This window comes from Setaria italica, chromosome VIII, assembly GCF_000263155.2.
Source record: "Setaria italica strain Yugu1 chromosome VIII, Setaria_italica_v2.0, whole genome shotgun sequence".
Taxonomy (NCBI): domain Eukaryota; kingdom Viridiplantae; phylum Streptophyta; class Magnoliopsida; order Poales; family Poaceae; genus Setaria; species Setaria italica.
In genome coordinates this window covers 34,723,480-34,746,571 of record NC_028457.1, presented here as the reverse complement: position 1 = coordinate 34,746,571, position 23,092 = coordinate 34,723,480, and the positions used below count along the sequence as shown (strand labels likewise).

Sequence of the window (23,092 nt, the reverse complement as noted above, 5' to 3'; positions counted from 1 at the left end):
TGGGTTAAACAACGTTGCAGGGGTCGAAACGTAATTAACCGTAGACTTGGAGGGTTAGCTGAGAAGATTACCAAGACTCAGAGAATAGTCACTGCGAATAGATGGATCTTCGGGGTTAGATCTGCAAAAGAGGATGGCTTGGATCAGATTGCAAGGAACTGAAAGTTACAGGGGGGTTTCTACAAGGTTTGAAGGACACAAGAAATATGAACAAAAATTAACAGATTCTCCAGGGGCTAGATTGAAAAGTGGCGCCTCATCTTCTTCCTCACGCCAGGAGCATGGCGCAGCTCCTGACCGTCGGCCTGCCGGGGCTCTGGTGCGGCGGGGCTTCGGGTGGGTGGTGCAGGCGGCGGTGGCCGGCTAGGAGCCAGGCGCACGGCCGGTGATGGCGCACAGCGGCGTGCGCACGAACGGAAACAGGAGAAACAGGAGCAGTCACGTTTCCTATTGCAAGGAACAGGAGAAAGAGAGAAGAAGATGGGAAAGCCGGAAACGAAGCCCGATCTCGCGCATGAACGACAAAATGGAACGATATCGACGAGACGAACAAGATGGTGTGCTCACTTTCGGTCAGAGATGAACAATGGCGGCCGAAAAGCTCGCCGGAGTTGGGGAAGACGACGGAGCCGACATCGGATTCATGCAATCCACCACACCACGGCGTAGAGCTCGAAGAGAGGAACTCCATGGTGGTGTCGGTTTTCGCCGGAAGTCCACGGTTTCGCCGGAAAAGCTCGCCGGAGTTTGACGAAGACCGAACTTTGACTTCAGATCTACGGAGTTAGGAGATGCAACTCGTGAAAAGGTTTGCAGATCTGAAATCCTCGTGTCGAGACGAACGCGATGATATATATATAGGCCACACTCGGAAAAAGATATTTTCGAGTTGACTTTTTATTTTCGGAATTTCTGATTTTATTTATCTGCGCGAAAACAATTCCAGAAATAGCCGGACTCATTTTCTAAAGCGAGAAAAATACCTAGAAAATTCCGAAAAATCTGAGATAAATCTCAGAGATGGATTGGGATGCAAGGAATCCAAATAAAATACTTGGAGCTCATGAAAAGGATTCTAGAACCTTCTAAAAATTAGATTTAGCTCTAGGAAAAGGAGAATAATTTCCGGAAAAAGATGGAAAATTCTCACAAGGGTTTGGGCAATGTCTAAACGTATTTTCAAACTTTTGCACTCAAGAAACGCCAAGATGCAGCGACATGAATGCACAAACGTAGAACAACATTATTTAATTTATCAAAGCAAACAATTATTTTTCCTATACTAAATTTCCTGTAAAAGAAAATTAAATGTTGGGAAAATTTTAAAATTATGAGAAAATTATTGTTTATTTATTCTTTTTATTCACATCCTGAAATTCGGAAATTTCAGGGTGTGACAACACTACCCCCCTTAACAAGAATCTCGTCCCGAGATTCGCAAAGGCTAGCAAGAGACAAAAGGTTTAGGTGGGTAGCATCCAACACTTATTAGCTTCTTCCCAGATCGTTCATCCTTACGTAAGCTTCTCAATCATGCTTCTTTATGCTTCACTACATCACATAAAACACTTCAGGGATACTTAGTCTAATTCCTCTTTTAAGTATACTTTCCATCCCTCTGCTTCTTTGGCCCATCTTTGAAGAATTTTCTTCATTTCTTGGTAAAGTGATTTGAATAGAGCTGAATTGCTTCCCTCTGGCTCGACTGTCACCCATCAAGTCTTCATACACATCCTTGAGTCTTCTTCTCCATCTGGTCCAAACGCTTCTCGGAACATTGTCTGATGAAATGTCCCTCTTCTTTGCGGTAGAAACATGTTTCTCCTGCTTTGGTACTTTGGCAATTGGATGTGGTATAGGAATTGGGCACTAGAAATTGATGGCATTCTTTCCTGACTGAGGTGTCTTGATCATTTGTCCTGACAAAGAGGCCAATTGATGTTGTCGGGTTGAAGGCAGGGCTTTTGGGTACCTGGTCCTGGGGTTGATCAGCCTTCTCTTTTGCATACCGACTAATCGATATGTCTATTTTCTCCACATTAGAGGCAATACAATTTGGCTCCAGCGGACTTGGTCGACTTATGCTTTATTGGACAGTTATTGGCATAATGGCCTTCTTCATCGCATCTGAAGCACAATACTTCTACACATCCATCTTGGTTTTCTTTCTGCTCCCTAGTAACTCTCGGTGGAATAACTAGTGCATCAGGATCCTTATTAATGGGGTTACCATGTGGATGGTGAACAACTTTAGGCTGTGGTTGGTGGGAACTAGGCTGAGTATTGTTATCTGCCAATGGTTGTGGTAACTTCATCTTCTCTTGACTTGTTTTACTGGTTGGCTTCTTGGCTCGCCTACTCCTCCAGGGCTGAAATTCTTTGAAAGAGATACTCCAACACTCAAGGTTCATAGTCTGAGTACTATCTTCATCTTGGGTAACTCCCTCTAGGTATGGCACTTGAGCATACAACTTCCTCTTCTTATTGATATCTAAATGGTAATGTTGTCTGGCTTCAGCTATCATTAGGCTATCTTCTTTCTGGAGACATGGAAGACCATGGTGTTCACAACATTGGTATGTTCCTGGAATCTTAACATCCTCATATTGCCTCTCCATTTCGAGCCAGATGCCTCTCCATTTCAAGCTCTAGCGCTATACGGCTTGGCTTGTTTCTTTGACGGTTCCATGCTTCAGCAACTTGCCTCTTCAGTGGTCCAGTGGAAATTCCAGCCTTGGTTATCTCCATGTTATGAGGGGATGATGTGTCAGTCTGTTTCCTTCCTTGTAAGACTTGAGCCTGCATAGCTAATAGCTTCTCGTTGTCGAACGGTGGTGGAGCAAACGAAACGTGATGGTCATCACTGGTGATAGGGTTGTGGTTCTGAGGGAGTGAGACGTGTTCTGTGATATACTGATGGATACTGACTATGGTTTGAGCCATTGCTTGTAAAGTCTGAGTTTGTGTTGCCATATACTCTAACACCTTGCATTCAAATAATGCGGTTACAGGTGGAATGTTAAGATCTCCCTCATTGGCTCTATCTTCATGATTTTCATCGGGACTTGCCATTTGGTTCGGTGATAAAGATAGGATTAGAAGAAAATAGAAAAATGGATAAAATTGCAGAACAAGGTAGAGCACTTCATGATATCTTCGTCTTTTCTTGGGTCGTCATCCGAGTAAGGTAGAAGGAAGGATAGAAAGCAGCAAGGTGGCAAGTAAACTAGGGTAGGGCCTTCTTTTCTTCGACTTGCTTCTATTCTGACGGTGATGGTGGTGATAGCCTCCGCTTGTTGGCATTGGTGTTGCCTTCACCCTCTTCTTTATGTCCATCAGAATTGGGAGATAGAAAGAAAAATAACAAGGGTGTGGGAGGTACAAGCAGATTCGAAGAGAGAAAAGAAAACAAAGAGGTGGGAGACAACAAGTTCCTTATGGTAGAGTGGATAGTCTTCCATCTTTGCTTATCGAGAGTAGAATCTCCCTGCTTTCTTCATCTTCTTTGGTTCTTGTAATCATCATTAGCGTAAGATGGAGATCAGAGTAAAGCCTTCTATTCTTCAACTTGCTTCTAGCGAGACGGTGGTGGTGATGTTAACTCCTGCTTGTTGACGTTGGTGTTGACTTTAGTTCCCTCTTTTCTGATATCCTTCATTGGCTCGGGTAGAAAGGAATGGATGACAAGGATATGGGAGATTCAAAAGAAAAACCCAGCTAGGCAACTGATGTCATTGTAGATAGAAGACCCACAATACACCAACAATCATTACAAAGAAACAAATCAGACAATTTCATAAAGACAAGCATCATCATGCAAACACAGAATTCCACCAGTCAACACACAGTCAAGAAACGATGCTAAACGTTGTTAATAAGGCTGCAAGGGGTACTCCTAAGCAGGGGTTGTTTGGTAAGGCTTCAACGTGCTTGATGTAGGCATCCTTCAACTTGTCCAGCATTGACTCCAGCTGTTTGGTGCACGTTTCAGTTGCTCAGGCTTGACTTCTAGTGGTGAACCGGTAACTCCATTCTTCGGATGTCTTGAACAGGCTTTAAGACAGGTGGCATGGATCATCTAGATATTTTTGAATAAAATGAGACATTTTGGAATCAAAAGTCAAGGAAAAGATTCCAAGGTAGCATTTATTCAAAAAGCAACGAGAGGTACAATGGGGAAGATGGATATACTGAAAATAAAGTTAAGGAAGAGATAGGTTTACAAAGGATAAGTAAGTAAGGAAAGCATCATGGAGATAAATGAACAGGGAATGAGAGAGTAGCAATATCACTAAGAAATCGAGGAGGTGTATTGCATCAAACAAGTAAGATCATTCATCAAGAAGGAGATGCATGATAAAGATCAAGCAGTGATCAAGGAGAGAGGAAATAAAATAGACAAGGATTGAGGGTCTAACATTTGCAAGACAAGAAGTGCAAATGAAAAGAGCTCAAGTTATCAAGGAGGATTGAGAAATGAATAGTGTTATGGTTTACGGTCTCACGTGTTTACCGTTTCTAAAATACCGTTATAATATGTTTCGGTCCATATCGAGGAAGTGATCATTGCTATCTAGGCTTACGTCCTACAGTCGATACGGCTCTGATACCACTTCTGTCACACCCGGTTTTAAAGGTAAAACCGAATGCTACCTATATGTATGCTAGGATCAAGTTTCATACATATAGTGACATCATAAGTGAATAACAGCAACAGTATCACGTAAAAAGATACAAATAAAGACTTACAAACCATCAGAGATATACAGCTTAATTATGGAAACGGAGGCTCCAAACTTCACAGGCAATCGACTGGGGGCTGCGTACGCCTAGGACTCAGCACCATCTTCACAACAACTTCATAGCAACTTCTTCTTCTGAGCAACGTTGTTTATAGCAAGGGTGAGCACTTGTCGTACTCAGCAAGTGTGAGGAGAATATGAATGCAAGGGTTAAACAAGGAAAGGCTGACTGGTTGACTGCATTAAGCATTTTTAGTTGGTCAAATTTTATTAGCACCTGATTACTAAGGTATAAGTATATACCAACCCACAATTAATAGAAACAAAAACATAAGCCATAAGCATATGGCACAACCATAACCATAGCATAAACCACAATTTAAATCCATCTTCAAGTATATTACTCATGTGAGGGTCCAGGCCGCTCTTAACCGTGAGCACGGCTGATCGATCAGTTTTACACTCTGCAGAGGTTGCACATCTTTACCCACAAGTCGCGTAAAAGTTCAAAAGAACTTTAGACCCAACCACGCTTGTGCTGATCAGGCACAATACCACACTTCCGAGGTGTGATTGCATAGGGACGCTACGAGGCCTTTACAAAGATTCGCTAGCAATGTGGTAACCCGCTAAGGTTTCAGGTCGAAGCGAAACATAGCAGTCCCCTAGAGGGTATAGTGTCTTAGCCAAGCCCACTTCCCAAGAGAGCGAGTGCTATACCCCATCAACGCCTCCCCTCTTGCCCTTTCGGTAAGGTTACCCCAAACTAGAGTTTCTAATTATTCAGCCAAGACCAGAGCCATTTAGTCTTGTGGTAGCACTGTTTTCCTGGGTGGTCGCTCCATGTTCCAATTAAATATTGTAATCTTGTATAACAAAAGTTATATCATAAATAGAATAAGTTCACCATGTTGTTCATTAGAACCACCATAACCCAAGTATAGCAGCTAAGCATAGCTACCCAACAGAAAGGTAAACCCAGGTTGGCAAGGAATAATCATAAAAACTAGGCAAACCTTAATAGGACCCATCAAATTTAATGCAAGCATATGCAATAGTGATTAAATGAAGTTATTGGGACAAAAGCACAAGGACACACTTGCCTTTCTCCAACGAAAAGTTACTCTTACTTCTCTTCGGCTCTTGCTCACTTGAAACTCGTACTCTTCAGAGCTTCCGAACGGCGATCCTTCTACTCGAAGCAATCACCGGCACAATCATACAAGCAAACAAACAAATACAACTAAGAGTAGTACACCAAAACAAAAGACAGGCTTTAAAAGAGCGTACTAACGACAAGGCTCGATCTAAGGTCACGCGAACGTAAGGAACGCTTAAAACGGAACTATGGTTGAAAAGATAAAGCTATCGAGAGTTTTGAATTATAAAAGAAAGATAAGAGCTACAAGCTTTATTTATTTTAGTTGAGAAAAGCAATGTAAAGATATTTCAGAGAAATATCCTTAGTTAGAATTAATCAAGTCATATTTATATTTTCATGAGAAAAGACGGTGTAAAGCTTACTCCAATTTTATTTATAAATATTTGAGTACAATTAATGCAAATTAAATAGTTAATTTAAAAATAAGATACATGTAGACATCTAAGCGTATAGCTTTACATCTCGAGTTCAACTAAGTAGATTAAATTAAAAACACATTTATATTTATATTAGCCAAATTAATATTTAATTATGAAAACTCGAGATATAACCTATACAGATTTTATTTAGAAAACAAATTGAATAAACATTAATCAAATTGAATTTAATTTATGAAACGCCGAGGTATAACTCTAAGTGGCTTTTAATTGGAAGAATTATTTAGATAGGCATTAATCCAATTAACTTTAGTTTATGAAAAACCGATATATAACCTAATTGGATTTTATTTAGAAGAGGGTATGAAGTAGGCATTAAACAAATTAACAATTATTATGAAAAACGATGTTTAACACTAAATAGATTTTATTTAGAGAAGAACTCGTTTGTCAGGCATTAATCAATTTTAATATAAATTTTATTTTCAAAAACATGTGTGAAGGAAAACATTACCACTAACGTGTAATTTACATCATTATGAATCTAACGCAACTTGAACGGACAAAAACGGAATTAAAACGTAGAATCTATGGGTTAAACAACGTTGCAGGGGTCGAAACGTAATTAACCGTAGACTTGGAGGGTTAGCTGAGAAGATTACCAAGACTCAGAGAATAGTCACTGCGAATAGATGGATCTTCGGGGTTAGATCTGCAAAAGAGGATGGCTTGGATCAGATTGCAAGGAACTGAAAGTTACAGGGGGGTTTCTACAAGGTTTGAAGGACACAAGAAATATGAACAAAAATTAACAGATTCTCCAGGGGCTAGATTGAAAAGTGGCGCCTCATCTTCTTCCTCACGCCAGGAGCATGGCGCAGCTCCTGACCGTCGGCCTGCCGGGGCTCTGGTGCGGCGGGGCTTCGGGTGGGTGGTGCAGGCGGCGGTGGCCGGCTAGGAGCCAGGCGCACGGCCGGTGATGGCGCACAGCGGCGTGCGCACGAACGGAAACAGGAGAAACAGGAGCAGTCACGTTTCCTATTGCAAGGAACAGGAGAAAGAGAGAAGAAGATGGGAAAGCCGGAAACGAAGCCCGATCTCGCGCATGAACGGCAAAATGGAACGATATCGACGAGACGAACAAGATGGTGTGCTCACTTTCGGTCAGAGATGAACAATGGCGGCCGAAAAGCTCGCCGGAGTTGGGGAAGACGACGGAGCCGACATCGGATTCATGCAATCCACCACACCACGGCGTAGAGCTCGAAGAGAGGAACTCCATGGTGGTGTCGGTTTTCGCCGGAAGTCCACGGTTTCGCCGGAAAAGCTCGCCGGAGTTTGACGAAGACCGAACTTTGACTTCAGATCTACGGAGTTAGGAGATGCAACTCGTGAAAAGGTTTGCAGATCTGAAATCCTCGTGTCGAGACGAACGCGATGATATATATATAGGCCACACTCGGAAAAAGATATTTTCGAGTTGACTTTTTATTTTCGGAATTTCTGATTTTATTTATCTGCGCGAAAACAATTCCAGAAATAGCCGGACTCATTTTCTAAAGCGAGAAAAATACCTAGAAAATTCCGAAAAATCTGAGATAAATCTCAGAGATGGATTGGGATGCAAGGAATCCAAATAAAATACTTGGAGCTCATGAAAAGGATTCTAGAACCTTCTAAAAATTAGATTTAGCTCTAGGAAAAGGAGAATAATTTCCGAAAAAAGATGGAAAATTCTCACAAGGGTTTGGGCAATGTCTAAACGTATTTTCAAACTTTTGCACTCAAGAAACGTCAAGATGCAGCGACATGAATGCACAAACGTAGAACAACATTATTTAATTTATAAAATCAAACAATTATTTTTCCTATACTAAATTTCCTGTAAAAGAAAATTAAATGTTGGGAAAATTTTAAAATTATGAGAAAATTATTGTTTATTTATTCTTTTTATTCACATCCTGAAATTCGGAAATTTCAGGGTGTGACATGGTATCGTTTTCGTTTCTAAGAAAAAAGAATATGAAAGTGAAAGTTTTGGAGCCTTTCTCGAATCATTTTCATCCTAGCCTAATACCAATCTCCGTGTCCAGTTAACCGAGCCTAATAGGTATTACAGGGATGAAATTTATCCGAGGCAAAATTTGCCACCGGACACCATTAAAAGATGTCTTTTGCTCTAGACCATTGAAAAGGAGTATTTTGCCGGAACACACAGTATAATTATGTACATTTGCTAGAAGACACTATACCTACTAGTTTATTCAGTTTAATCAGAGAGCGAAGGGAGATGACAAGTCTGCCCCTACTCACCTCCCATCGTGCAGGATTTCGCATGCCGAGTCCTCCCTACCGCTAATCCGTTCGCATGCCTTATCCTCTCGCAAACTTCGCTTCCTGGTGTTGTGGCCTCTCTGTGGTGGTGATCACGCCCGCGGCGGCTCTCCACGGAGCACAGGGGAGTACCATTCGAGTGTTGTGCGATCCATTCGAGTGAAAATTATTACATTATGAGCTACAATGTCTCCTGGCAAATATACATGGTTTTATAGTGTCCTTAAGAAAAGACGCTCTTTTTAATGATTTGAAGCAAAAGACGCCTTTTAACAGTGTCCTGTAGCAAATTTTGCTTTTATCTGATGAAACTCTCCACTCATCTTTTATTATAATAATCTTGTAAACTCAGCAAAAATGGTTGATATGATATAAATTAAATGTTCATGAAAATTGAGACGGACTAAACGAGTCCACGCGCAGGGAAAGGGGTCTCACTCACGCAGTCCCGCTGAGGGAGACGCGTGTTTGACCAGTGCAGCCTCAGCACTGTGCCGCTTGTGTCCACTGTCCAGATCGCACAATGAGAGAATAAAATATCGCTCCGGAGCACAGGCCCGCCAAGGCGCTAAACAGCCACCCGCCTAGTAGCGACTCCCCGGCGAGCATGGCGTTGACTCTCTGGTGACCACGGCAGCAACCGGCAACCCCGGAATCGCCGGATCCTCTCCCCTGCACGTAGGGGACGATCTCGTACAGTGCAGGTATGACGCCGCCATCCGTAACCGCAAACCCCTCTTAGTTTGGTCAAATCTGAGCGCGAATCTGCCCATTCGCGCTAGCATCCCTCTATTCTGGTACAATCTCGTTGGTCAGAGGTTTCCGCCTGAAACCGTGCTGATTCATACAATTTGTACTCCTAGAAGAAGGTCTCAAACCTCAAAGCAAGCTGCTCTGTTTTTCTGCCTTATTTCACTTTCAGCTGTTTTACTTCCTCCGTTGCATCAATGCAAGTCTCCCTGCTGAAAATTGGAGCTCGGTAATTCCATGGGCCTCAAAATTGTCACCCTGCTGAAACCAATCTCAGAGTGATTTAGCACAACCAATGCAGTTGTGCTCTGTTCTGTGTGAGTATTAATCTTTCCTTGCTGCAATGTTTTAAAATGCATAATCTGTGTACTTAGAATGGATGATATATCCGCGGGGCTTAATGAACTGGACCTTATACTCAACGGAAGCAAGAGGCCGGATAAGATAAAGCTGTCGGTACTGCGTCACATAACAGAAAATTTCTCTCATAAGCGAAAAATCGGTCAAGGTGGATGTGGAGTTGTTTACAAGGTATTTCGAATGACATCGGTCCTTGATATTTTCTCAAAGTAGTAGACAGAATATTGATACAAGTGTGTTCATGGCTGTTTTTTTTTTGAGGAAAATTGTTCATGGCTGTTAAACAGGGCATCCTCCCAAGCGGCGGGATCATTGCTGTGAAGAAGCTGTTCAGCAACAAGACGTTGGATGACAGGATGTTTGAGAGGGAGGTTACAGCCATGATGATGGTTGAGCACCAAAATACAGTGCGGTTCCTAGGTTACTGCTCTCACACAGAACAGCAAGCGCTGGAAATGTGGGGAAAATATATTCTTGCCGAGGAACGGGAAAGATTGCTCTGTTTTGATTATATAAGCAAGGGAAGCCTTGAAGACTATGTGACTGGTATGAAAATGCCCCATTTTAAGGCACACCCCTCTTCACAGACAAGCACACTTTTTGTTTCTCCTCATATTATAGAAGTTTTTGGGACCCTATTTTTATTAATTGGTATTTTATGATAACCACTTATTAAGTTATTATTGATGTATAACTGAACTTACAAGGACAATTGAGACAGGGAAAAGACTATAACTCAATACAGTGATGGAAACTAAAGCAACGAGGCTCTGTTTTCTGAAACTGTAGCAAAGAGCCAAGGACACCTATACTGATTGTATTTAGAGCGAAAAAAAGGAAAACAAAACAAAGGCCAGTCATTGGCGGCTGGATACATTGGTTAAATTCCCATACAGGTGATTAGCTTTGAGACTTTAAGTTAGAGATTACAGTCAAATTATGTAATGTTGCCAAAAACGTAAGCTTTGAGACTAAAGTTGGAAATCACATCATGAAAAGAATGCCACATTTTTTAAAAACTAATACGAATATTAGTAAATAATCAGACATCCCCAATTGGATTCAGAAGTTTCAATTAGAACCACTTTGCTTCAATGATTGTTGGTTTTCTTCTACCACGGGAAAACCAGAACCAGACTCATAGTCTCTTGGACTCACACTTACGGACTTCCACTTACTATGATGGGTTCAAACTGTAATGCTACACATTAGTTGAATTTAGATATGAGTATATGACAATTATTGCATTCAAAGATAATAGACTTGAATCATAAATCGTCTATAATAAATGCATTTTCAGTAACGGTGGGTAGTTATGAACCCTACTACACTGACGATTGTTATGTCCAACTTATGTAAAACTGTAATTTTTCTGTTTGCGTGTGGATGGACTTTCCAATCATGGGTGATGGTCGCGAGCTAAAAATTCATCCTGCACAACCAGAAAAGTGGCAGTCATAGAGTTTGTACTCGATGGTTATACGCATAGCATCTTTCATTAATTATAAAGGTAGCGCAGTCTACACAAATAAAAATGATCCATAATAGAGTAAATATGCACAGAGCAAAAGGTACTAAAATGTCATGTTTCACAACTACTCTTGTTTCTTCTCTTGCCTCTACAGATGAGTTGAGGGGACTTGAATGGCATACACGTTTTCAAATTATTAAGGGAATTTGTGAGGGTTTGCATCATCTTCACAAGGAAAAGGGCATTATTCATATGGATCTCAAACCTCCCAACATATTATTGGACAATGATTTGGTGCCAAAGATCACGGATTTTGGTATATCAAGGCCTGGGGAAATATCAGCTACTATGAGTAAAGAACGTCTTTTTTCAATGTAAAAAATACATCAAGAGAAATTGTGTTTTCATTCTTTGAGCACTTATTCATTTACATTTCCTTTATGCAACATTTCATCATATTGGCATGTTTTTCATGTAGAGGATATTGTGCTCCCGAATACCAGTTCAATGGAAAGATGTCATTCAAGTCAGATGTTTATAGTTTGGGTGTTATAATCAGAGAGATGGTAACGGGAACTAGGAACGAGCCCAATATCACTATTGTAAGGGGAGTAATTATCTTACCATTGTATATTCCAAAAAAAATCCATAATTGTACTCCTTTAGTCCTCTTAAGAGACTACTCTCTTACCTTTTCACAGGGACATCGCAAAAAAATCTAACATAGAAAACGTCACATCAACAACCATGGAACTAAGTTTTTTTTTTTTGAGAAGATGAAACTAAGTTTCTATGTTCCAAGCATGAATATTTGTTTGATACTTTGCACCATATCAAATATTTGGGTACCGTTTGCAAATCATATTTTGTGGAAAAAAATTGGCAGGTTCAAAGAAGGTGGATGCACAGGTGGAAGAAATCTGCACAGAACAGGACATTATACCAACATCAAGTGACTGAATGTCTGAAATTGGCTCAAAGGTGCATGCGCAGATATCCCATTGAAAGACCCGGTATACAAGATGTAATCCATAGGCTCAATGAGATGGATCGTACAATGGCTATCCACATTGTTGCCACTAAATCTACAGCTGATCAGGTAAGCTCACGTCCTCAGTTGTAGAAAGAAACTATATTTGTTATTCCCTTTGTTTCAATTTATAGGCCGTTTTGACTTTTTTTAGATTCATATGTTTTGCTATACATCTAGACATGTACTTAAAAAAGCTAGAACGATCTATAATTTGGGATGGAGGGAGTAGCTCCGAAGAACTTAAGTTTCTTCTCAATCCATATTCCATGCGTCTGCCTCTCTACTCGCAGAAGATTAGTTCTTTCTCGGAGGACATGCTTGGGATTGAGCCACTCCAGCTGCACTTCCCCATTGTGATTGGCAAGCAGACTTCACGCTCCATCCAGCTGACCAATGACACAGATGACTACATAGCCTTCAGGGTATTAACAGAAAGCCGACTCTCGTACCATATTCACCCAAACTATGGTATTGTCCGACCACGGTCCATCTGTAGCGTCACCATAACATTGGAAGCACAAAAGAAGCCTCTGCCTGAGGACTGTGTAGAGGAATTTTGTGTGCAGAGCACCAGAGTGGATGAGAGTCTAACAACCAAGGATATACTAGAAACAGGGGACATGTTCGAGGAAGAGCCAGATAAAGCGGTCGATATGGTGACTCTAACGGTATGCAGCTCTGGGCAACTACAAACTAATTTTCAGAAAAAAAATGTCGCCTCTACTTAACTAAAAACCATGATTACCTTGCTTGTAGGCAAGCGTGTGTGCCCCAAAGCAGCACCCATTGGTTGTCCAGCCCCCTGAGCTCCACTTTCCTCAGACTCTTGAGCTGAATAAACCGATGTTGCCTTCTTCAATGCAGCTGGCCAACATGACAGATGACTATGTTGCCTTCATGTTGGTAATGCCCGATGACAAGGTAACTCGCTACTCCTTCCATATAGCCAAAGCAATGGGAATCATGCCACCATGGTCGACGCGGGGAGTTGTCATAGACGTGCAAGTGCAGGAGGAAGTAGTACTGCCACTGGGAACCAGACCCATGCAATGCAAGGACACAGCGCTTATGCGGTGGGTCATTGTGGGTAAGGATCGTCTTAGCGGTGCCGCCCATGTCAGTGCGGATCTGTTCTACGAACAAACGGATGTGCACGAGTTGGAGTTGGACATTGTGTTTGGAGCACAATCGGAATCTCAGCCCCCGTCACCTTCATCGGTGCATCCTCATCCTACTAATGACTGGGAAGATGATGACCAAGAGGTGCAGTTAAGTAGCGCAGAAAAGGTGAGTTCGCACTGAAGACATATACATCCGAGATAAAGTATGACTTTCATCTCTTGAACAAACATACCATCGTGAACACAATTGTTCCTTTATAGCTAGCTAGCTATCTTAACTATTGGAGTGGTGGGCTGTATGTATTGCAGATAACTCCCTTCTCCATTCAGACGGAGTTGCTCCAAATCTACCCTTCAGAGCTTCGTTTCACATCTGAGGAAGGAGCGGAGTACATGAGCCTAATCAACAAGACAGATGATGATGTTATCTATTATATTGATTATGACAATCAGGAATACAAAATCCGAGGAACGACGAGCAGAGGTGTTGTGCCGCCGCACTCCACTTGCCCTGTCCGTGTGTTTGCTTATAAGAAACCGCACGGAGTGTACACTCATGAGTTCCATATCTTGATGATCAGTGGGAGCAATTACCGTAACACTACGGATCTCTTTGATGACTCTGACCATCTTAATGTATATGACAATAAGCGTGATGAAATAATCAACCAAGTAAGAGCGGAGGGAGGAAAGGCACACGAGGCGCTGCTCATGTCTGTTGTACGTGTCCCTCACCCAGACCGAGACAGCGTGGCAACAAAGCAGAACAAGGTATGGTGTTTGTGTGAGCGCATATATTTACACTCATAACTTTGTGTCAAACATTGACAGTACAATTCATTTGCATTTAAAATTGTTAGAAAATTTGTGACATCAAACACTAAGACTTACAATGCTTTGTCAAAAGAATTACTATATATCGTCTGATTGTAAATCTAATCAGTAAGGCATAATATCGTAAATGCGCATCCTAGACATCGTGAAACACTTTGGTCTTCCCTTTCCTCAAATAAGTGTTTGTTGGTCAGGAGATACGTATGGATGAGAATGGGCTGGGAAGAGTGACATGCATGGATGTGCATCCCACTCAGCCATGGTGAGTTGATTGTCGTTTATCCTATGCTAATTGGTGCACACTAGCTACCTCGACACTTAGTCATGTTTTTCTTTTGTTATCAAACATGTAGGGTTGTAACATGTCATAATGGTAGCTGTTGTGCTTGCATTTGGAAGATGGTCCCACAGGTAAGAATTGATCTCTACTCTCTATCATAGCACCGTACATTCATACTCCATGAGTTTCTCCTCTTTCTTTTTAAAGAAAAATGGATCATGTCAGCCATATTTGGGTATCTACACCGATGGCTCACCTAGGATTTACTCACTTGGGTAGATGGGTTTCACCTAGCAAGTCCAGGTTTGAGTCCTCACGCCCAAGAACATAATGAAAATCAAGAAAAGTGTCTTTCCCTCTATGGTCCTATTTTCATCACTAGCTATACTAGTACGTCAGCAAAAACAAGTTTGGACCGCAAAATAGCCTAAAGTATCATTTACTTCCTTAGTACAAGATATAGTGTCAGATGCTACATAAGACAATGTCACTAAAGACTGAGACACTTAAGGACTTCCCACGACATGGCCAAGTCATACTCCATTAGGTCAAAAAAAGCAAAGAATTCGACATGTCATATGTTTTTCATATATGGCATAGTTTGAGTCTTATTTTGTATTTTAATATATTGATAAAACATAGCAATATCATATAATATACTTCCTCCGTCGCAAAAAAACAAGTCATTCTAGGTTTGTCTTAAGTCAAACTTTCTCAACTTTAATCAAATTTATAGAGAAAAGTATCAATATTTATGGCATCAAATAGGTATATTATAAAAATATATCTCATGATAAATCTAATGTCATTTATTTTATACCATAAATATATCTAGTTTTTTCTATAATTTTGGTCAAACTCCTAAATGACTTATTTTTTGGGGACGGAGGGAGTACGTACTGTGGGAGGTTAATGTATTCTCAGCATTTGAGATGTCATATAATACATGGTAGCCTAGTGCCTAGAGCCATTCCATCAGCTGATTGGCTTGGCTCCACTGGGCCTCGGCTACAGTGTTCTACAGTGCGGAGAAAAAGGCCCAACGCCTAGGACCCTGGTCCTAGTGGCCCTAGGTCTTCCTCCGCCCTATCGTATATATGGTCTTCATATATGACACATTTTCACCTTTAATATATTCATAAATACATAGCATATATTGTATCAATATACTCTTGGAGATTAGTGCATTCTCAGCATTTTTGAAATGAAAGCTAAATATCATTGAAAATATATCGATGTCCAAGATTTCAATTGTATGCGACCCAAATTGGCAACTTTGTTTGCTCAAGGGGCTGAGCAATAATTTTACACATTGTTCTTCATGTATACTATGCTTGTTGACATGAACTGATTACAATTTGTATTATATGGGCAGACAAGTGCATATGAGAAGATAATGTCTACACACTGTAATAGTGCGCTCATTTTCTCAGTTAAGTTTATTGCACGAATGCAATGGGTCGCTTGCGGAGATTTTCATGGATACATCTCTGTGCGCACATATCTTGATGATAAAATGTCAGAAATAAAGAGGTTTAGAGCTGAAAATGATATGGTAACAGCATTGGCAGTCCATCCAACTCATTCGTATCTACTTTCTTGCTCCAAAGACAATTTGATCAAGCTATGGGACTGGGAGCAGGGCTGGATGTGTGCTCGAAAATTTTCATGCTACGGTGAAGGCACTCGTTGTGAGGGAGTATTGATGTTTAATCCGAACGAAGCCAACACTTTTGCTTTTGTTTCCACAAATGGTCATGTGAACAAGAGTGACATAAAGGTTTTGTTTCTCTTTTCTCCCTCACTGTTCGTGCTACTGGCCACATTGCCATAATTAATAGGGCCTAATCTTTTTGAGGGGTACTGTGTGATTATATTTTGTAGATCTGGAGCATGGACTCTGACAATCCACACACCATCTTGCCTGTGAAAGGAGGGGCCACTAGTTTTGCTTACTGCATTACGGGGAGTGACCAGCAGTATATGGCTACAGCCGATAATCATGGGAAAATAGAGGTTCACGCTTATTGCCTAGCTTCTATAAGAACAAAATCTGCATTTTATTACTACTGCGTGCATATATATGCGTGTGCTGAGCGAACAGCTAATAATCTCATTTTGGTTTATTTTGAATCAGATTTTTGATTTGTGGTCAAGGACACATGTACACACACTTGAAGCGAGCTGGATAACATATGCAAAGTGTTCTGTTACTGCCTGTCACCCATCACTTCCTTTATTAGCGTCGGTCTACAGAGATAGTATCGTTTTGTGGAACTACACTACCTATGGGTAATGGTTTCTTTGATGCTCCCTTTAATTGCTTGTTTTCGTTTCAGCATGCACAACTACTATATGCCCCTATAGATAGCATTTAGCTTCCTTATGGATCCAGGTGTTCATGCATTTGTTTCTGCTGCCAAAATAGTTAGTAGCTAGTACTCCCTCCATCCCAAATTGTAGGTCATTTTAGCTTTTCTAAGTTCATAGCTTTTGCTATGCATATATATAGGTCTAGATACATAGCAAAAGCCATGATTTTTTTTAAAAAAAAGGCAAGATGATTTATAATTTTGGATGGAGGGAGTAGCTGTTAGCTACAAGCTAGCAATTGACAAAAAAAAAGTACCTAGAGCCATGCAAAGTTTCAAATATTTTAAAACCTTTCGAGTGGGGATTTTTGAGATTTTTCTGTTTTCAATTTTATGTCATTTTTCAGTTTTCACATGGATCGATTTTATTTGTACTATGCTTTCCCGCGTCAAAAATATCTGCCCGTTATATATAATGGTTAGGTTGACAATTAGAGAGTCCGTATACTTAAGTAATCTACTTGATTAACCATCTAGCCTTGTATATTATTGACGTAGAATTGCTTGAGTGATTTAAGTACTCCAGTTGTCCATGGGGCTATGTGTAAACACTGCCACACATATGAACATTGGCCACTTGAAAAGAAACCATAGAGAAGTTATTAGTCTTGTATTGTGCTGTTTAAGCCTAGAGCAAGTACGGCATCATGTCCGTTCTTGTTTCCTGCTACCCGCACATATTGCAAAATATAACCTGCATACAACTTGGTGTCTTCTTAGACTCTAGGCCTCAAGGTTAAGAGTAATAAAAGCATTAAAGTACTTTTGGAGCAAACCCTGGGTTTCGCGGTCCTTAGACCTACTCCAACAATCGAGTCAGCTGTTTGCCGGTCTTGTGGGTGGATGGGAAGCACAGTTCACTAGGTTAGTGCAATGAAGGTAGTGGATAAAGATCCAGCATGATTAGGATGGCCATGAGGGAGAAACATTGGTGGGAGAAAAAAAGAAAGCAAAGAGGTGCTGGAGTGCTAAAAGGTAGAAGATTGTTGTGAGCTATTGATTGCATAGCCTAATTGAGAATAGCAACAGTTTAAATTGAGTTGTATGTACCAATCTATTCAACCCAAAAGCTTAAGCTGGTAGAAAAAGTGGACAATTTACTTATAATTTTTTTGACCAAAGTCAATAGGGGAATCCCCTACCTATTTTTTGTATATTTTTTTTATTCAGACCCATTTAATTCGCTTCCATAGGGAGTCGAACCCAGGCCTGTTGGGTGCTACTCAGGTGCTCTAACCACTAGGTTAGAAGATCTTTCGCAATTTATATATAATTCAACACTCCATCTCATGTGCATGCTCCCTCAGGCCCTAATTTCAACATTATATATGCATGGTAGGTCAGACAACCTAATAATCTAATTAATGGTGGATTTCCTTTGACAGGCTTGAGAAAGCTCATGTATATGATAGTACGCCTTATTATTCCACTAGTGACGACATTAAAGGTATTGGATTCATTGACATTGAGGGCTCCCAAAGGTAATTTGTTTCCCATTTAACATTTATTACTAGATAAGTCATGTAGTAATTTATTTATGTGGTATAAAATAATATAATAGAATGCTAACTAGAAAAGTTTCATAAGATCCTTGTCTAGTAAACATTTCTTTTTTAATTAAACTAGCATGTGGCGAAATACTAGCTGTATAATTTTTTTCAAAACTCACAGAGTTCTTTTATTTCTTTCATTATATTTTTTATTGCGCTCAATGTATCTCTACATGTTTGCTAGAAAGCCCATATAAAATTTTGACTTCATCTATTTTCTTCTACTCAAGTACTCATTACACCTCTTCTTTTTTTATTTTAGCATAGGAGAGTTTCTAGATACAAAAAATATTTACAACCACATCTACCATATATAGAATGTGACCTCATGCTACAAACAAGCACAAACATGATACAAAATGAGCCCAAATTAGCTTGATGCCAGGAGGAATTAATAGATAGGTTACGATTTCATAAGAATTTAGAAAAAAAAACAAGTCAAACCAAGTTCACATGGGTGAGATGTGAATTTTGGAGTGTCATGTATGTTGGTTTCATTTTAAAATAGAAAGGAAATTTTTGAGTTGGGTTTCATATTGATGGGGTCGTTCTAAGCCTTTTTCTGTTTTTGTTTGGTTGGTGGTGGGAGGAGTAAGCTGGTAAGGTGTGTTGCAGCCTGTTTGCTGGTGTCTTGGCATGGGCTAGAGAGTAAAGAACATAAGGGGGAGAAGGAGGCCAGGGGCAACAAGATGTCACCCATTGTTCTTCAGAATCTGGCCACCGTTCTAGAGCATGGGTATATAGAGAGGAGGACTAGGGGAACTCATTTTGCTTGGTTTGGTAGTGAGAGAGGGAGTGTGAACGACGAGTAATTGTTCACCATTAATGCTGCTTCTAGAGCTCGAGGGCACTTGGTATGGGCAAGGAGAGAAGAGCATGTGACCTAGGGGAGACAAAGGGGGGTGTGGAGGCGCTTGTTCCACTACTCACCTTGGGCGACGGTTACTTGGTGGAGGAGATCGGGACGGGCCTGGTCCTCGCACACAGAACGGCGATAGAAATACTATTATTTTTATAATATAATACTGTATCTTTTTATAATAGTATGTGTCACACACACATAACGTTTCCTTTATGGTCTATCAAAATACTCACAAGAATATTGTTGGACTAGGTTACCGACTTTATTGGTAGGTTTCATAAATTGTTGAATAAGGTTAGAAATTGTCTTCAAGTATAAAAAAATATCAAAATAAAACATTTTTTATGGATATTAGAATGATTGTTTGAAAGTGAGTGCTAAAGCATATGTAGTGGTGTTAGCCTACCTAAAATTCATGTGTGACTAAGGGTGTGTTTGGTTGGGCTGTGGCTTTTGGAAAAGCTATTGTGAGCTGTGGGTTGTGGAAAAGCAGCTGTGAGAAAGCAGCTGTGAGAAAAGCAGAATTCCGTTTGGTTAGAACAGTTATGAAACTGTAGGTTGTGTAAGAAATATCTGTAATACCCCTAAAGGCATGAGGGTTTGTTTATATGCAAATTGCTAGTAACAAAATAATATGTTCGTTAATTCGCATGTAAATAATTATTTTAGAAAGGAAATTCGCATAAAATCAAAAATGTTTTATTGAGAATTTGAGTATAATGTGTACAGAAAACTTTGAACTAGATACACAGGATATGATGTTTGCTTATTTTATTTGAAGCTCAAAGTTTGAACTTTAAGTTATTTTGAGACTAAGCCAGAATCACAGTTCGTCTGAAACTGAAACTCAAAGTGTCAGTTCATGAACGATCTTTCAGAGCTCTTAATATTTCAAACCATGGATCAATTGAACAAAGTTCCCATCTATCATTTGTAGACCTATGTTACATGTACACTTTTGTTTATTGGTGTTTGAAGAGATTGTGTTTGGTTTGGACGAATTTTGCTCAAGAAAGAAGGAATGTTTCTGTGTACCGAAGCCAATACATACAGCAGTAAAACCACGGCAGCGCCGCTGCTCGCCGCCGGGCCGCCACGGTAATTCTCTGCAAGCCGCCATGCGCCATGGAGCGGCGAAGCCAGAGCAACAAGCAGGCAGAGCAGTCGTGAAGGATAGAGACGAAGCTTCATATATATATATATATATATATACATATATATATATATATATACATATATATATATATATACACACACATATATATATATCGCAGCACCATCGTCATCCGCTCTCTGTTCTTCTCTCCGCTCAGTGCCGCCCACTTGAGCTCGCCGTCGATTCCGTCGCCATCGAGCCGTCTCCGGCCGATTTCTTCCGCACATGTGCCGTGACACCCACCCAAACAACCCTAGGCACTCCTCGCCCAACGCCATCAACCATAACGCCGCCTCCGACCTTGCCCTGTTTTCGCCGGCCGCCATTAATACACCAAGGTGAGCACCCCTTCCCGGCCCTCTCCGCTCAAGCTGATTACAAAAACGAGCTCGCCGGAGCTCGTGGGTGGTGACAGGAACGCCCTCCTCGGCATACCGGTTCCCGTCGCGGCGGGCGCCGCTGTCGCCCTGGCCATGCTCGTCGTCCTCGCCGCGGTGGCCGCCGCTGTGTACTTCGCGCGCCGGCGAGGCGCCAGGCCACCCTCGCTGTCACGCGTCGAGCACGCGCCGTCCTTCGCCTCAGGCTTGAGCTCCTCCCGCCCGGCGTCGTTCGTGCGCAAGGACAAGGTCGGCAGCGCGGATCGTGCCGCGGGTACGGGCGCGGGCGCCAGCTCGTCCGTGGCCGTGAGCTCGCTTGAGTCGCCCTGTGAAGAGGAAGCCGGAGGCGGTCAGGAGAGCAGAGCAATTGACGATGGCGACGGCAAGGAGGACCTGCTCGACGTGCTCCTAAGGATCCAGACGGAAGACGTGCCCGCGCCCGGCGGCGGTGGAGCCCGGCGGCGAGGAGGAGGAGGAGCAACTCCCGGTGCGCGGTCATGGCGAGCGGTGGGCGGCGGGCCGGCGGCTGGGGACGTCCAGGGGTGGCGGGCAGGAGGCCAGTGGCCCGGGGCGGCGGGAGGAGGCGAAGGGATTGCGCGTGTGTGCGCGGGAGAAAAATAAAACGAACGGTACGTTCGTACCAGTGGCAGGTGGGTAACTTTTTTTCCCAAAAGCACTTGAAAGTAGAGGGAAGGGGAATGTGCTTTTGATTTTCTACTAGAACAAAAGCAACTTTTGGGCAAAAGCATGGCTTTTAGTCCCTTTGATTGGCTTTTGGCTTTTGCAAAAGCAAAAGAAGGTTGAAAAGCCCAACCAAAAGCATCCTAAGCTCACCAGTCACCATGCCAACAGCTCAATGCATGAACCTCAGCTAGCTACAAGGGCCAAAACTACTAATGCTGGAGTGTTACATCGTTGTCCTTGTATATAGGATGAAAACATGTCTCATCATGTATGCTGGCTGGCAAAAGTAAAAATGGATCTCAAGGAAATAGCACATGGGTCCGTGCCTTCAATTGTTCCTATTTAGGTATAGTGTCCATATAAACATAGGAACTGTTTCACAAAAGGTTTGTGCAAATCAAAAAAATTTAATTGTCCAAACTGGCATCAATGCAAGGGGATATGTGTATTTGTTCTAAAGTTGTAGTATTAAACTTTTTTTTTGAAAATCCTCTTACATTAAATGAACTTTTTTAGTTGAAGAATAATTTTATGTTTTTTGATATACTATGTGGAACGCTTACTCGTCATATGTTTCTTTGTGCTCCACTTTGGAGTTTGCCAGTTCCAAACTTCTGACCCTCATTGTGCTTATGCAGGCTCGTGATTGCACATACCAAAAAGATAGAAATGGTGGACATGTCTTATGGGACATTAACGAGTCAACCATGGGACCTTGGTCCTTGCCACTTGCCAGATAGCACAGCGCCATGGCACTGACGGTGGCACCCACCTCCTGGCTACAGATGGAGAAGACGCCGCGCGCACAAGCAGAGAGGAGAGACGTTCACGCGGCTAGGGTTTATTTCCTACTTTTATATTATTGGTATACTAGTAAATATTGATACAGGACGTTCACTGTACGGCCAATGGTATTTATGCTACTTTTATATTCGTACTCCAAGCTGACGCCCTGCCCCTCTCGTTGGTTCGAATTTTCCGTTCGCCAAATCACTATTGGCTGTTTTTTAATTTCTTATTCTTACTTTTTCTCAACTGAATTTTTAATATTTGGTCTCACACATATTTGGTATGTGTTGGTAGCTCTAGATATTTCATATCTTTCCACTAGGATTTAGGGTTGCCCCTCTCGTTGGTTCGAATTTTCCGTTCGCCAAATCACCATTGGCCGTTTCTTAATTTCTTATTCTTACTTTTCTCAACTGAATTTTTAATATTTGGTCTCACATATTTGGTATGTTTTGGTACTTTTCTCTATGTAACTCTAGATATTTCATATCTTTCCACTATATGATTTATGTGGATGGACGGTTTTTCGAACCATTGTAACCCGCGCTGGTGGACCAAGTGATGGAAATTCCCCCCACAACAGAGCGCATGCATGGGCATGGTCGATCAGAGGTGTTTGCAGAGCAGCCAGGCCGTGTATCAGTTTTGCTGCACTCAAGAACTCCCTAGGCAGCCAACGGTGTTGCCAATTTGGTGACATGTTATTGTTACGTCTGCAGGGAAAATTACTAATTGAAGCACCTAACAAGGGAATGCAATGGCACAACACTGCCATTAATTAATTAACGACAAGGACCAATTGGTTAAAAAGAACCAGTAACTGCATAGAAAAAATGAC

The 23,092-nt window shown here is 41.5% G+C and overlaps 1 protein-coding gene across 5 annotated transcripts; it reads left to right on the top strand.

Annotated features, from left to right (window-relative positions):
• Positions 1–9,144: 9,144 nt before the first annotated feature.
• Positions 9,145–22,512, top strand: LOC101779298. Of its 5 annotated transcripts, none has more exons than XM_022829021.1 (17): positions 9,147–9,319; positions 9,570–9,594; positions 9,740–9,896; positions 10,013–10,271; positions 11,351–11,570; positions 11,675–11,798; positions 12,083–12,295; positions 12,520–12,897; positions 12,986–13,516; positions 13,660–14,121; positions 14,379–14,446; positions 14,538–14,595; positions 15,840–16,244; positions 16,349–16,480; positions 16,602–16,756; positions 18,222–18,317; positions 22,104–22,512. In XM_022829021.1, the coding sequence occupies exons 3-17, from the start codon at positions 9,741–9,743 to the stop codon at positions 22,222–22,224; spliced, it is 3,378 nt and encodes a 1,125-aa protein (XP_022684756.1). In that variant the 5' UTR covers positions 9,147–9,319; positions 9,570–9,594; position 9,740; the 3' UTR covers positions 22,225–22,512. The 5 variants fall into 5 exon arrangements, with proteins under 5 accessions (XP_004979768.1, XP_022684756.1, XP_012703789.1 ...); XM_012848335.2 differs by having other exon boundaries at positions 9,538–9,594; XM_004979711.3 differs by lacking the exon at positions 12,520–12,897 and having other exon boundaries at positions 9,145–9,319; positions 9,538–9,594; positions 13,094–13,516.
• Positions 22,513–23,092: the final 580 nt, after the last annotated feature.